This window comes from Bufo gargarizans, chromosome 9, assembly GCF_014858855.1.
Source record: "Bufo gargarizans isolate SCDJY-AF-19 chromosome 9, ASM1485885v1, whole genome shotgun sequence".
Classification (NCBI taxonomy): domain Eukaryota; kingdom Metazoa; phylum Chordata; class Amphibia; order Anura; family Bufonidae; genus Bufo; species Bufo gargarizans.
Genome location: NC_058088.1, coordinates 12877483 through 12893812, shown reverse-complemented (window position 1 = coordinate 12893812; position 16330 = coordinate 12877483). Strand labels below are relative to the sequence as shown.

The 16330-nt window shown below is 40.8% G+C and overlaps 1 protein-coding gene across 1 annotated transcript in view; it reads left to right on the top strand.

The window, feature by feature from the left end:
• The first annotated feature begins 825 nt into the window (after nucleotides 1-825).
• Nucleotides 826-16330, top strand: part of LOC122946645 (serine-rich adhesin for platelets-like) — a 115420-nt gene continuing 99915 nt past the window's right edge. Inside the window, exons 1-2 of the mRNA XM_044306397.1 lie at nucleotides 826-10765; nucleotides 10854-10960. Of these exons, the coding sequence (XP_044162332.1) occupies nucleotides 826-10765; nucleotides 10854-10960 (10047 nt within the window). The remainder of the gene's footprint in view (nucleotides 10766-10853; nucleotides 10961-16330) is intronic.

Below are 16330 nucleotides of genomic sequence, written 5' to 3'. Positions count from 1 at the left end.
CTTAGCCAATAGACAAAAATGGCTCTGTTACTGGTAGAAAAAACAAAGAGACCATTTCTTTCTGGTCTTCTACAGACCCTTCCCAGTATGACTTTCATGGTTTATGTCAATGGATAAGTCCTATATTTTCTTTGCACTTAGATGTCTTACACAATGTAACTTTTCACAGGTCAGAGTACCACAGACCAGCTTATCTCTGGATCCTCATTTAGCACTATAAACAGCTCACTATCTCCTAGTACAACCGATACACCTGAAACTCTCCCTACGAGTAGTCAAGTAGACAAGAACACGCATATAACAGCTATTCCCTTCAGTGGAACCAGCAGTCGACCAGATGATACTACAGAGAAAACAACTCTCTCCTTTAACAATACCAGCAGTCAACAAGAAGAGATCACGCATATAAGTACTGTTCCCTTCAGTGAAACCAGTGGTCAACCAGAAGAGACAACATATATAAGTATTCCCTTCAATGGAACCAGTAGTCAACCACAAGACACTACTGAGACAACTATTCTTTCCTTTACCCATACCAGCAGTCAACCAGAAGAAACCACACATATAAGTACTCTTCCCTTTACTGAGACCAGTGGTCAACCAAAAGATACCACATATATAGGTACTCTTCCCTTCAACAAAACCAGTAGTCAACCAGAAGAGACTACTGAGACAACAACTTTTCCCTTTACTGATACCAGCAGTCAACCAGAAGAGAACACTTATGTAAGTACTCTTCCATCAAATGGAACCAGTTCACAACCTGAAAATACTACTGACACAACTCTTCTGTTTACTGAAACCAATAGCAATCCAGAGGAGACAATGTATACAGGTACTCTACCCTTCAATGGAACTATTTTGAAAACAGAAGATACTACTGAGACCACACCTCTTTCCATTAGTGATACCAGCAGTCAACCAGAAGAAACCATAAATATAAGTACTCTTCCCTTAACTGAAACCAGTAGTCCACCAGAAAGTACCACACATGTAAGTACACTTCCCTTCAATGGAACTAGTAGTCAAACAGAAGACACTACTGAGACAACAACTTTACCCTTTACTGTCACCAGTAGTAAACCAGATGAGACAACGTATATAAGTACTCTTCCCTTCAAAGGAACCAGTTCTCAACCACAAGATACTACTGAGACAACTAAACTTTCCTTTACTAATACCAGCAGTAATCCAGAACAGACCACGCATATAAGTACTCTTTCATTCACTGAAACCAGTAGACAACCAGAAGATACTACTGAGACAACTCTTTCCTTTACTGATACCAGCAGTCAACCAGAAGAAACCATGCATATAAGTACTTTTCCCTTATCTGAAACCAGTAGTGAACCAGAAGGTACCACACATGTAAGTACACTTCCCTTCAATGGAACTAGTAGTCAAACAGAAGACACTACTGAGACAACAACTCTTCCCTTTACTGTCACCAGTAGTAAACCAGATGAGACTACGTATTTAAGTACTCTTCCCTTCAAAGGAACCAGTTCTCAACCACAAGATACTGCTGAGACAACTAAACTTTCCTTTACTAATACCAGCAGTAATCCAGAACAGACCACGCATATAAGTACTCTTTCATTCAATGAAACCCAAACCAGTACACAACCAGAAGATACTACTGAGACAACTCTTTCCTTTACTGATACCAGCAGTCAACCAGAAGTAACCATGCATATAAGTACTCTTCCCTTATCTGAAACCAGTAGTGAACCAGAAGGTACCACACATGTAAGTACACTTCCCTTCAATGGAACTAGTAGACAAACAGAAGACCCTACTGAGACAACAACTCTTCCCTTTACTGTCACCAGTAGTAAACCAGATGAGACAATGTATATAAGTACTCTTCCCTTCGTAGCAACCAGTTCTCAACCAGAACATAATACTGAGAATACTACACTTTTCTTTACCATAACCAGCAGTAGACAACCAGAAGATATTACTGAGACAACTCTTTCCTTTACTAATACCAGCAGTCAACCCGAAGAAACCATGCATATAAGTACTCTTCCCTTATCTGAAACCAGTAGTGAACCAGAAAGTACCACGCATGTAAGTACACTTCCCTTCAATGGAACTAGTAGTCAATCGGAAGATGCTACTGAGACAAATACTCTTCCCTTTACCCCTACCAGCAGTCAACCAGAAGAGTCCACTTATGTAAGTACTCTTTTCTTCAATGGAACCAGCAGTCAACCAGAAGTTACTACTGAGACAACTACACTTTCCTTTACCAATACCAGCAGTCATCCAGAAGAAACCATGCATATAAGTACTCCTCCCTTATCTGAAACCAGTAGTCAACCAGAAGGTACTACACATGCAAGTACAATTCCCTTCAATGGAACTAGTAGTCAACCAGAAGACACTACTGAGACAACAATTCTTCCCTTTGCTGTCACCAGTAGTAAACCAGAACAGACCACGCATATAAGTACTCTTTCATCCAATGAAACCAGTAGACAACCAGAAGATACCTCTGAGACAACTCTTTTCTTTACTGATACCAGCAGTCAACCAGAAGACACTACTGAGACAACAATTCTTCCCTTTACTATCACCAGTAGTAAACCAGAACAGACCACGCATATAAGTACTCTTTCATCCAATGAAACCAGTAGACAACCAGAAGATACCTCTGAGACAACTCTTTTCTTTACTGATACCAGCAGTCAACCTGAAGAAACCATGCATATAAGTACTTTTCCCTTATCTGAAACCAGTAGTCAACCAGAAGGTACCACACATGCAAGTACACTTAACTTCAATGGAACTAGTAGTCCACCAGAAGACACTACTGAGACAACAACTTTACCCTTTACTGTCACCAGTAGTAAACCAGATGAGACAACGTATATAAGTACTTTTCCCTTCAAAGGAACCAGTTCTCAACCACAAGATACTACTGAGACAACTAAACTTTCCTTTACTAATACCAGCAGTAATCCAGAACAGACCACGCATATAAGTACTCTTTCATTCAATGAAACTAGTAGACAACCAGAAGATACTACTGAGACAACTCTTTCCTTTACTGATACCAGCAGTCAACCAGAAGAAACCATGCATATAAGTACTCTTCCCTTATCTGAAACCAGTAGTGAACCAGAAGGTACCACACATGTAAGTACACGTCCCTTCAATGGAACTAGTAGTCAAACAGAAGACACTACTGAGACAACAATTCTTCCCTTTACTGTCACCAGTAGTAAACCAGATGAGACAACATATATAAGTACTCTTCCCTTCAAAGCAACCAGTTCTCAACCACAAGATACTGCTGAGACAACTAAACTTTCCTTTACTAATACTAGCAGTAATCCAGAACAGACCACGCATATAAGTACTCTTTCATCCAATGAAACCAGTAGACAACCAGAAGATACTACTGAGACAACTCTTTTCTTTACTGATACCAGCAGTCAACCTGAAGAAACCATGCATATAAGTACTTTTCCCTTATCTGAAACCAGTAGTCAACCAGAAGGTACCACACATGCAAGTACACTTAACATCAATGGAACTAGTAGTCCACCAGAAGACACTACTGAGACAACAACTTTACCCTTTACTGTCACCAGTAGTAAACCAGATGAGACAACGTATATAAGTACTCTTCCCTTCAAAGGAACCAGTTCTCAACCACAAGATACTACTGAGACAACTAAACTTTCCTTTACTAATACCAGCAGTAATCCAGAACAGACCACGCATATAAGTACTCTTTCATTCAATGAAACTAGTAGACAACCAGAAGATACTACTGAGACAACTCTTTCCTTTACTGATACCAGCAGTCAACCAGAAGAAACCATGCATATAAGTACTCTTCCCTTATCTGAAACCAGTAGTGAACCAGAAGGTACCACACATGTAAGTACACGTCCCTTCAATGGAACTAGTAGTCAAACAGAAGACACTACTGAGACAACAATTCTTCCCTTTACTGTCACCAGTAGTAAACCAGATGAGACAACGTATATAAGTACTCTTCCCTTCAAAGCAACCAGTTCTCAACCACAAGATACTGCTGAGACAACTAAACTTTCCTTTACTAATACTAGCAGTAATCCAGAACAGACCACGCATATAAGTACTCTTTCATCCAATGAAACCAGTAGACAACCAGAAGATACTACTGAGACAACTCTTTTCTTTACTGATACCAGCAGTCAACCTGAAGAAACCATGCATATAAGTACTTTTCCCTTATCTGAAACCAGTAGTCAACCAGAAGGTACCACACATGCAAGTACACTTAACATCAATGGAACTAGTAGTCCACCAGAAGACACTACTGAGACAACAACTTTACCCTTTACTGTCACCAGTAGTAAACCAGATGAGACAACGTATATAAGTACTCTTCCCTTCAAAGGAACCAGTTCTCAACCACAAGATACTACTGAGACAACTAAACTTTCCTTTACTAATACCAGCAGTAATCCAGAACAGACCACGCATATAAGTACTCTTTCATTCAATGAAACTAGTAGACAACCAGAAGATACTACTGAGACAACTCTTTCCTTTACTGATACCAGCAGTCAACCAGAAGAAACCATGCATATAAGTACTCTTCCCTTATCTGAAACCAGTAGTGAACCAGAAGGTACCACACATGTAAGTACACGTCCCTTCAATGGAACTAGTAGTCAAACAGAAGACACTACTGAGACAACAATTCTTCCCTTTACTGTCACCAGTAGTAAACCAGATGAGACAACGTATATAAGTACTCTTCCCTTCAAAGCAACCAGTTCTCAACCACAAGATACTGCTGAGACAACTAAACTTTCCTTTACTAATACTAGCAGTAATCCAGAACAGACCACGCATATAAGTACTCTTTCATCCAATGAAACCAGTAGACAACCAGAAGATACTACTGAGACAACTCTTTTCTTTACTGATACCAGCAGTCAACCTGAAGAAACCATGCATATAAGTACTTTTCCCTTATCTGAAACCAGTAGTCAACCAGAAGGTACCACACATGCAAGTACACTTAACATCAATGGAACTAGTAGTCCACCAGAAGACACTACTGAGACAACAACTTTACCCTTTACTGTCACCAGTAGTAAACCAGATGAGACAACGTATATAAGTACTCTTCCCTTCAAAGGAACCAGTTCTCAACCACAAGATACTACTGAGACAACTAAACTTTCCTTTACTAATACCAGCAGTAATCCAGAACAGACCACGCATATAAGTACTCTTTCATTCAATGAAACCAGTAGACAACCAGAAGATACTACTGAGACAACTCTTTCCTTTACTGATACCAGCAGTCAACCAGAAGAAACCATGCATATAAGTACTCTTCCCTTATCTGAAACCAGTAGTGAACCAGAAGGTACCACACATGTAAGTACACGTCCCTTCAATGGAACTAGTAGTCAAACAGAAGACACTACTGAGACAACAATTCTTCCCTTTACTGTCACCAGTAGTAAACCAGATGAGACAACGTATATAAGTACTCTTCCCTTCAAAGCAACCAGTTCTCAACCACAAGATACTGCTGAGACAACTAAACTTTCCTTTACTAATACTAGCAGTAATCCAGAACAGACCACGCATATAAGTACTCTTTCATCCAATGAAACCAGTAGACAACCAGAAGATACTACTGAGACAACTCTTTTCTTTACTGATACCAGCAGTCAACCTGAAGAAACCATGCATATAAGTACTTTTCCCTTATCTGAAACCAGTAGTCAACCAGAAGGTACCACACATGCAAGTACACTTAACATCAATGGAACTAGTAGTCCACCAGAAGACACTACTGAGACAACAACTTTACCCTTTACTGTCACCAGTAGTAAACCAGATGAGACAACGTATATAAGTACTCTTCCCTTCAAAGGAACCAGTTCTCAACCACAAGATACTACTGAGACAACTAAACTTTCCTTTACTAATACCAGCAGTAATCCAGAACAGACCACGCATATAAGTACTCTTTCATTCAAGGAAACCAGTAGACAACCAGAAGATACTACTGAGACAATTCTTTCCTTTACTGATACAAGCAGTCAACTAGAAGAAACCATGCATATAAGTACTCTTCCCTTATCTGAAACCAGTAGTGAACCAGAAGGTACCACACATGTACGTACACTTCCCTTCAATGGAACTAGTAGTCAAACAGAAGAAACTACTGAGACAATAACTCTTCCCTTTACTGTCACCAGTAGTAAACCAGATGAGACAACGTATTTAAGTACTCTTCCCTTCAAAGGAACCAGTTCTCAACCACAAGATACTGCTGAGACAACTAAACTTTCCTTTACTAATACCAGCAGTAATCCAGAACAGACCACGCATATAAGTACTCTTTCATTCAATGAAACCCAAACCAGTAGACAACCAGAAGATACTACTGAGACAACTCTTTCCTTTACTGATACCAGCAGTCAACCAGAAGTAACCATGCATATAAGTACTCTTCCCTTATCTGAAACCAGTAGTGAACCAGAAGGTACCACACATGTAAGTACACTTCCCTATAATGGAACTAGTAGTCAAACAGAAGACACTATTGAGACAACAACTCTTCCCTTTACTGTCACCAGTAGTAAACCAGATGAGATAATGTATATAAGTACTCTTCCCTTCAAAGCAACCAGTTCTCAACCAGAACATGATACTGAGAATACTACACTTTTCTTTACCATAACCAGCAGTAGACAACCAGAAGATTCTACTGAGACAACTCTTTCCTTTACTAATACCAGCAGTCAACCCGAAGAAACCATGCATATAAGTACTCTTCCCTTATCTGAAACCAGTAGTGAACCAGAAAGTACCACGCATGTAAGTACACTTCCCTTCAATGGAAGTAGTAGTCAACCGGAAGATGCTACTGAGACAAATACTCTTCCCTTTACCCCTACCAGCAGTCAACCAGAAGAGTCCACTTATGTAAGTACTCTTTTCTTCAATGGAACCAGCAGTCAACCAGAAGTTACTACTGAGACAACTACACTTTCCTTTACCAATACCAGCAGTCATCCAGAAGAAACCATGCATATAAGTACTCCTCCCTTATCTGAAACCAGTAGTCAACCAGAAGGTACTACACATGCAAGTACAATTCCCTTCAATGGAACTAGTAGTCAACCAGAAGACACTACTGAGACAACAATTCGTCCCTTTACTATCACCAGTAGTAAACCAGAACAGACCACGCATATAAGTACTCTTTCATCCAATGAAACCAGTAGACAACCAGAAGATACCTCTGAGACAACTCTTTTCTTTACTGATACCAGCAGTCAACCTGAAGAAACCATGCATATAAGTACTTTTCCCTTATCTGAAACCAGTAGTCAACCAGAAGGTACCACACATGCAAGTACACTTAACTTCAATGGAACTAGTAGTCCACCAGAAGACACTACTGAGACAACAACTTTACCCTTTACTGTCACCAGTAGTAAACCAGATGAGACAACGTATATAAGTACTCTTCCCTTCAAAGCAACCAGTTCTCAACCACAAGATACTGCTGAGACAACTAAACTTTCCTTTACTAATACTAGCAGTAATCCAGAACAGACCACGCATATAAGTACTCTTTCATCCAATGAAACCAGTAGACAACCAGAAGATACTACTGAGACAACTCTTTTCTTTACTGATACCAGCAGTCAACCAGAAGTAACCATGCATATAAGTACTCTTCCCTTATCTGAAACCAGTAGTGAACCAGAAGGTACCACACATGTAAGTACACTTCCCTTCAATGGAACTAGTAGTCAAACAGAAGACACTACTGAGACAACAACTCTTCCCTTTACTGTCACCAGTAGTAAACCAGATGAGACAACGTATATAAGTACTCTTCCCTTCAAAGCAACCAGTTCTCAACCAGAACATAATACTGAGAATACTACACTTTTCTTTACCATAACCAGCAGTAGACATTCAGAACATACTACTGAGACAACTCTTTCCTTTACTAATACCAGCAGTCAACCCAAAGAAACCATGCATATAAGTACTCTTCCCTTATCTGAAACCAGTAGTGAAACAGAAAGTACCACGCATGTAAGTACACTTCCCTTCAATGGAACTAGTAGTCAACCGGAAGATGCTACTGAGACAAATACTCTTCCCTTTACCCCTACCAGCAGTCAACCAGAAGAGTCCACTTATGTAAGTACTCTTTTCTTCAATGGAACCAGCAGTCAACCAGAAGTTACTACTGAGACAACTACACTTTCCTTCACCAATACCAGCAGTCATCCAGAAGAAACCATGCATATAAGTACTCCTCCCTTATCTGAAACCAGTAGTCAACCAGAAGGTACTACACATGCAAGTACAATTCCCTTTAATGGAACTAGTAGTCAACCAGAAGACACTACTGAGACAACTCTTCCCTTTGCTGTCACCAGCAGTCAACCAGAAGAGTCCACTTATGTAAGTACTCTTCCCTTCAATGGAACTAGCAGTCAACCAAAAGATACTACTAAGACAACTACCCTTTCCTTTACCAATACCAGCAGTCATCCAGAACAGAACACATTTATAAGTACACTTTCATTCAATGGAACCAGTAGACAACCAGAAGATACTGCTGAGACCACAACTCTTTCTTTAACCCATACCAGCAGACAACTAGAAGAAATCACGTATATAAGTACTCTTGCATTTACTGAAAACAGTAGTCAAACAGAAGGTACTGCATATATAAGTACTCTCCCTTTCAAAAGAACCAGCAGTCAACCAGAAGACACTACTGATACAACATTTCTTCCCTTTACTGACTCCAGTAGTAAACCAGAGGAGACAAGTACTCTTCCCTTAACTGAAACCAGTAGTAAACCAGAAGATACTACTGAGACAACAATTCTTTCCTTTATGCATACCAGCAGACAAGCACCAGAGACCAAGTATATAAGTACTCTTCCTGTTACAGAAACCAGTAGTCAACCACAAGATACAACATATATAAGTACTCTTTCCTTCAATGAAACCAGCAGTCAGGCAGAAGATACTACTACGACAACAACTTTTTCCATTACTCATATCAATAGTCAACCAGAAGAGACCACAAGTGCAAATACAACAGCAAACTTTACACAATCAAGTGCCCAGCCAGCACTTTCCACTTTCTACTTATCATCAAGCAAAAGTACATCTTCTAGTACTTCCTCTTCAATGTTTACCAGCACAATATCAACAACCGATGACATGAGTATCAAGTCTACATCATATAATAGCACACCTGTGACTGAAAATGGTATTAGTGCCTTTCCACTATCAACAGATAAACCATTAGTAAGTAATAGAACAATTATGTCCTCTGGTACATTACCACCATCTCCGAACTCAACTAATGACATAGATGCATTTCCAAGTATATCATCATCATCATCTACTATACTAAAGACCTCTAATGAAATAGGAGCAACTATTACTCAACCAGTATCACAAAACAACCCAAACATTAGTACAGTTACCAGTAGTCCTCTTCCTCCTATCATCATTACTAGTGTATATTCAAATACATCAGCATCAACTAGCAGTATTGTAATCAACTCTTCCAATAGTGTCACAAATATAAAGCTAACATCAATTAGTAGTCAACCACCATCATACAGCAGCAGATCTCCATCAACATTTACAGATACTACTATTAATGCCCAGACTATAGCACCCAGTAACACTCTTATGTCAACTAATGCCCAATCAACAAATGCTTCCCAACTGGGAACAACCTTGATTCAACCTTCTTCTCAAAGCAACTCAGTTACATCTTCTGTTACATCAGCACCAGGTATGATCCCTACCCAAAGCTCAATTGAATCTTCTAGTAGTTTCACACAAGGTTCTAAAACGAATAAAGTCACACAATCAAGTACATTGGGTTCAACCAAAGACAACAAGTTGACTTCTTCCAGCAATAATAGCCAACCACCAAGGTTTGAAAGCACAACAGCCAGAAGTGCTAGCACCAGCCCACAGTCTTATTCAAATACCAACCACTTGGTCACATTTTCTGATAATGATTCTGACGCTACTACTATTTCACCTACTATGACTGATGGAACCTCAACTTCTAATAATACCAACATCCTGACAACCCCAAACAGTACCACAGTGACATCTTCAAGCAGTGCTTCTAGTACAACCTCATTAGATATGGGAGGATCTATGCAATCAGCATCCACATCTGCAGCCTCTATTATGGTGACCTCATCTAATAATGATACCAGTGTCCAGCCAGTTTCAACCGGTAGTACAGCAACAGTTTCCAATAGATCTACTGTCACCAGTAGTCCCTCATTTCACATGACTAAAACAGTATCATCTTCCATGACATCAGTATCAAATGTTACAATGGCTTCTTCCAGTGAAGACTCCAGTGTCTACTCAACTTCAGCAAGCAGCACAACAGCCCCACAAAAAGATTTTACCAGTAGTTCCACCGTTACAATAGATGTTACAGCTAGCTTATCAACTTTAACATCAGTACAAAGAACTACAATGAACTTTACAAGTAACTCAGTGGTCCAAACCAGCAGTTTATCCACGTCTCCCAGCAACCCAACATCATCTACAACGTCTTCGTCTTCCACTATTCCTGGCTCCAGTGCACGTACAGTGTCCAGTACTGATACAACATCTTCTTCAAGAGCAGTGACCAACTCTGGTTCTTCTTCACAAGTAACTCATTCCACCTCATTCACAGATAACTCAAGCACCCAGGGCCAGAATTCAGGTAAATGAATATATTAAGGACAAATAGATGAGATTTAGAAGGAAAATATATTAGTACGAGCTAATCCACAACTTGAATTTTCTTTCAGTTGCTACAACCAATGGATCCACCAATCTTTTGGCTCCTTGGAAAATAATTGTCATCTCCTTGGCTGTTAGCATTGGAACTTTTGTGGTTGTCGGAGGAACATTATTGGTAAGTTCTTCTCTGAATTCACATTAATGAGGTTCTTCTCCCTGGACAATCCCGACTTGTTAGAAGGGTCCCATATCAATAAACTGATTATTAAGTGGTCCCCTGCTGGGACCTCAGCGATCAAATGTAATCTGTGGGGAAACCTGGCCATAAATGTTTAATTTCCATTGAGCACCATCACAGGGTAAATGATGTATTGCATAGTTCCCATTGATGTCAATAGGTTGTCTAAATTTAGAAAAGGACAAGTCTTCCTGTGCTCTACACTGTGTATTAGGGTTGATGAACATGGGTTTTCTAAACTGGAAAACCCCCTTTAACAACTACCCGACCACCACTGTACATTTATGGCTTAAATCGGGTGTTTAAAGATGGCACCTGGTTGCCAGCGGCTAATGTCTGTAAATAGCAATAACGGCGATCAGACATTCAACCCCATAGATGCTGTGGTCATTTGGGACTGCTGTGCTCCTGGGCGTGATCGGCTTTCCCATGCAGAAATGAAGCAAGCCATTTGATCGCTGTGGTAGCCTGGGTCTCTTTGATGGATCCAAGGATATCAGAGCAAAAGTGTGGCAGAACTCCATAGGAACATAACAGAACTCCCATAGGCTGCAATAGTAATTCATTGCAGTCTATGGGACAAGCCATCTAACTATCGCATGTTCAAGTCCCCTAAGAGAACTTAATGTGAGGGCTCTTTCTTTTTTTTTTTTTTTATTCTTTATTTAAGCAAATATCAAAGTCCAAATATGCATTCGTAAGGACATACAATCCTCGTAACAAAAACATAGCACAAAAATAAAATTACACCAAACGACAATTCCCATAATAATATCTTATGGCACTTGTGGCATAATGGAAGGCACCTCGCCCAAGCAAGGACCCTTTATAACTGGCCCATAAAAAAAAAAGGAGACAAACCAGATACGGACAACATCCTAGCCTCATATCGAAAATTCCCAGAATGAGTGAAATGCCTAAGTGGACACAGACTAGGAAAAGCGACCTTAAGCAATAACCACAGGAGAAGGATGACAATACACACAAACAGTAGACATTAAAGGGGAAGGGAGCAGATATCACATAAGGAGTAAATAAAAAGTATCAAGTGGAATCCACCAATTAGACCAGAAGGTCCTGGAACTCCTGAGACTCCTGAAAAGAAAACCAGGGAGCCCATGAATCAAGAAAGGCTTTATGTTTGGCTCTCAGCTGAGAGGTAAGTTCCTCCATTCTCCGGATCTGTGAGGGCTCTTTCACACGAGCGGATGCCGTGCGGGTAATCCGCTGCGTGAAAGAGAGCCAAGCCCCGTTCTGGACAGCAGAGACACTGAGCATTAACATGATTGATAATGCTCCGTGCCTCTCTGTGATCTTTTTACTACAAAATCACGGTGACAACTTTATCTCACTGTGATCTTGTAATAAAAAGATCACAGAGATGCACGGAGCATTATCAATCATGTTAATGCTCAGTGTCTCTGCTGTCCAGAACGGGGCTTGGCACTCTTTAACGCAGCGGATTACCCGCACGGCATCCGCTCTTGTGAAAGAGCCCTAACTGTAAAAAGGTTTTAAAAATATCCCCAAAAATATAAAAATTCTAATCACCCCCCTTTCCCCATAATAAAATTAAACAATAAAAAAATGTAAATCATTACTACACCAATGCTATTAAAAAATAAACGTATTTATCACGTAAAGTGGTCTCAATACCTAACTATAAAAAAGTGGTGGGGATCAGAATATGGCAATGCAAAGCCCAAAAATTCTTTTACCAAAGTTTTTTTATTTTTTTAAGCATTAAAACACAAGAAAAACTATACAAAAGTGTGACAACACTGTAATCGTACTGACTGTAGAATGAAGGTAACAGGTCCACAAGACCACATCGAGAGTGCCGTAAACACGAAAGCCATAAAACTGAAGTGGAATTGCATTGCACTTTCCAATTCCACCCCATTTAGATTTCTTCCCCCCACCTTTCCACTATTAAATGGTGACATTAGAACTTGTCATACAAAAAAACAAGACCTCATACGGCTTGGTGAAGGAAGGGAGTAAAAACACAAAAACTGAAAATCCAAGGGTCTTGGGGGATTTGAAGAATGAGAAGACAAAGAGTCTAAATCTCAATGGTGTTGGGGGTCAAAATCAGTTGTCATCCACATAATCATCTAGAAAGGGATATTACCCTAGTCACAGCACCCTGTAACCTTGGGTTGCCTCTGCTCTTCGGCATGGAGCAGACCTCCACCAATTCAGATCTCCATTGATTTTCAGGAACCCGTACACGTTGACACAGTGTACATTACAATATGGCAGGCAAAACCCTCAGTATACAGTGCTACCCCAATGTCCTCAGGGTAATATTAGTCTTACCCTAAGTTCACACCTGAGCGCTTTACAGTGCGCTCAAACGCGCTGTAAAACGCTCAACACGTGAAAACCAATGCTTCCCTATGGCCCTGGTTCACACTTGAGCGTTTTACAGCGCGTTTAAACGTGCTGTAAAACGCCCGACGCATAAACAAGTTCTTGAGCTTTTTTTTGGGCGTTTGTCGCGCGTTTTGGCCATAGACTCATTGGACAACACTGCAATCAATCACACAAACGCGCGTCAAACGCGCGTTTACTATTGCAAAAAACGCGCATAAAAACGCGCGACAAATACGCGCGTAAAACGCGCGTCTCAGAAACGCTCAGGTGTGAACCCAGGGTTAACGAGCGCCTCTCAGCAGAATCTCTGTTACATCCAGGATTGCTTCCTGGTGGGGTTGGTCCTGCTGAGTAATATGATACCTGTCTTATGAAAATCGGATGCAACGTTCCCAAGAAAAAATACTTTTAGTATTTATACAAATGAGGGCTTCCGTGCACTAAGACACGCCCTTCGGTGCACTGAAACCCTCGTGTGCACAGAGAATGGAAAACTTTTTTTCTCTGGAACGCCACAACCGATATTCACAAGACAGGTATAATTTTAATCAGCAGGATCAACCCTACCAGGCCTGGTTTAATGGGGTTAATCGTGCCCAACCTACTGGATTACTCATCATCCTTCTCAATCCAAATTGACATTTGCCTATGATTTACTATGACAACCATAATTTTGACTCAGTCATGTGATACAATATGAATGACTAATGATCTCATTTATTTTACAGGCCATATACTATATCCGAAGACTTAAAGGAATGCACCGCTATGTTGTTTCAGGCTCCTCCGTTTAAGATGCGGACTTGAATAACTCAAACATAATCATTTCTACCTTCGAATCAACAGTATTACGCTCAAAGAGGTTTTTGTGATATACTGCCACTACTGGCCAGTGGGAGTATCACATCTGAAATATTTATTAGATGTAGATGACTGTTACTGATTTTTGGAATCACATTTTATGTATTTATTTAAGCACTAGATGTTAATTACCGGTAGTGATACCGACGCCCTATGGCCACTGCGTGTGTTATAGAAGCTCTGCAATATAGAAGACAGTGTGAGGGTGACATCTGGTGGTAGATGTGTGTATTGCATAGGTTATTTTGTGATAGTTACATTATATTAGTTTTAACTGAATCGGATAGGATATAAACGTTATTAAATGAGGCAGCATTGCTGGTCAGTGCAAAGATAATATATAATAAATATTTTGTAATAAATGTATTTTATAACTTATTTTTGTATTTGTATCTTAAAGTTACTGTGCAGTCTAAAGTCATAAAGCTGCAAATGTCCTGATATTAAAGAAATGTAATACCAGGAATTCAGCATCTGAGCCATTATTAATTATTGCTATTATTATTGAGCTAGCCAGAGAGTGCCCCCATAACAGTGTCAGACAGAGAGTGTCTCATAAACCGTGTCAGAGAGTGCCCCCATAACAATGTCAGAAAGAGTGCCCCCATAAACATTCTCAGAGAGTGCCCTCATAAAAATTTTCAGAGAGTGACCCCATAAACAGTGTCAGCCAGAGCGTGCCCCTATAACAGTTTCATATAGAGAGTGTCTCGATAAACAGTGTCAAAAAGAGTGCCCCCATAAACAGTGTCAGGCTGAGAGTGTTTCATAAACAGTGTCCGCCAGAGGGTGTCCCCATGAACGGTGTCAGAAAGAGAATGTCACCATACACAGTGTCCAACAGAGCGTGTCTCATAAACCATGTCAAAGAGTGCCCCCATACCATCAGAAAAAGTGCCCTCATAAACATTGTCAGCCAGAGAGTGTTTCATAAACAGCGTCAGCCAGAGGGTGTCCCCATGAACGGTGTCAGCCAGAGAATGTCACCATAAACAGCGTCAGCCAGAGGGTGTCACCATAAACAGTGTGAGACAGAGAGCATCTCATAAACAGTGTCAGAAAGAGATTGTCAGAGAGTGCCCCCATAAACAGTTTCAGCCAGAGAGTGTCTCCATAAACAGTGTCAAAAAGAGTGCCCCCATAAATAGTGTCCGCCAGAGAGTGTTTCATAAACAGTGTCAGCCAGAGGGTGTCAGCCAGAGAATGTCACCATAAACAGTGTCAGCCAGAGAGTGTCCTCATGAAAAGTTTCAGCCAGAGTGTGCCCCCATAAACAGTGTGAGACAGAGAGCATCTCATAAACAGTGTCAGAAAGAGATTGTCAGAGAGTGCCCCCATAAACAGTTTCAGCCAGAGAGTGTCTCCATAAATAGTGTCAAAAAGAGTGCCCCCATAAATAGTGTCCGCCAGAGAGTGTTTCATAAACAGTGTCAGCCAGAGGGTGTCCCCATGAACAGTGTCAGCCAGAGAGTGTCCTCATGAACAGTGTCAGCCAGAGAGTGTCCTCATGAACAGTGTCAGCCAGAGAGTGTCCTCATGAACAGTGTCAGCCAGAGAGTGTCCTCATGAACAGTGTCAGCCAGAGAGTGTCCTCATGAACAGTGTCAGCCAGAGAGTGTCCTCATGAAAAGTTTAAGCAAGAGAGCATTCCCATAAACAGTGAGCCAGAGAGTGTCCCCATAAACGGTGTCAAAAAGAGTGCCCACATAGACAGTGTCACCCAGAGAATGTCTCATAAAGAGTGTCAGCCAGAGATTATCCCCATAAAGTGTCAGACATAGAGTGGCCCCATTTATAGCGTCCCACAGAGGGTGTCCCCTTGAACAAAGTCAGCCAGAGAGTGTCCCCATAGTTTTCAGACAGAGAGAAGCCCTATTAATAATGTCAGAACGATAGTACCCCCATAAACAGGGTCAGCCGGAGGGTGCCTCCGTAAACAGTGTCAGCCAAAGAGTATCCCCATATACAGTGTCAGCCAGAGAGTGTCCCTGTAAACAGTGTCAGAGAACGCCACATAAACAGTTGCACAATCAGCGTGCCCCCGTAGAGTGTTCCCCAATATAACAC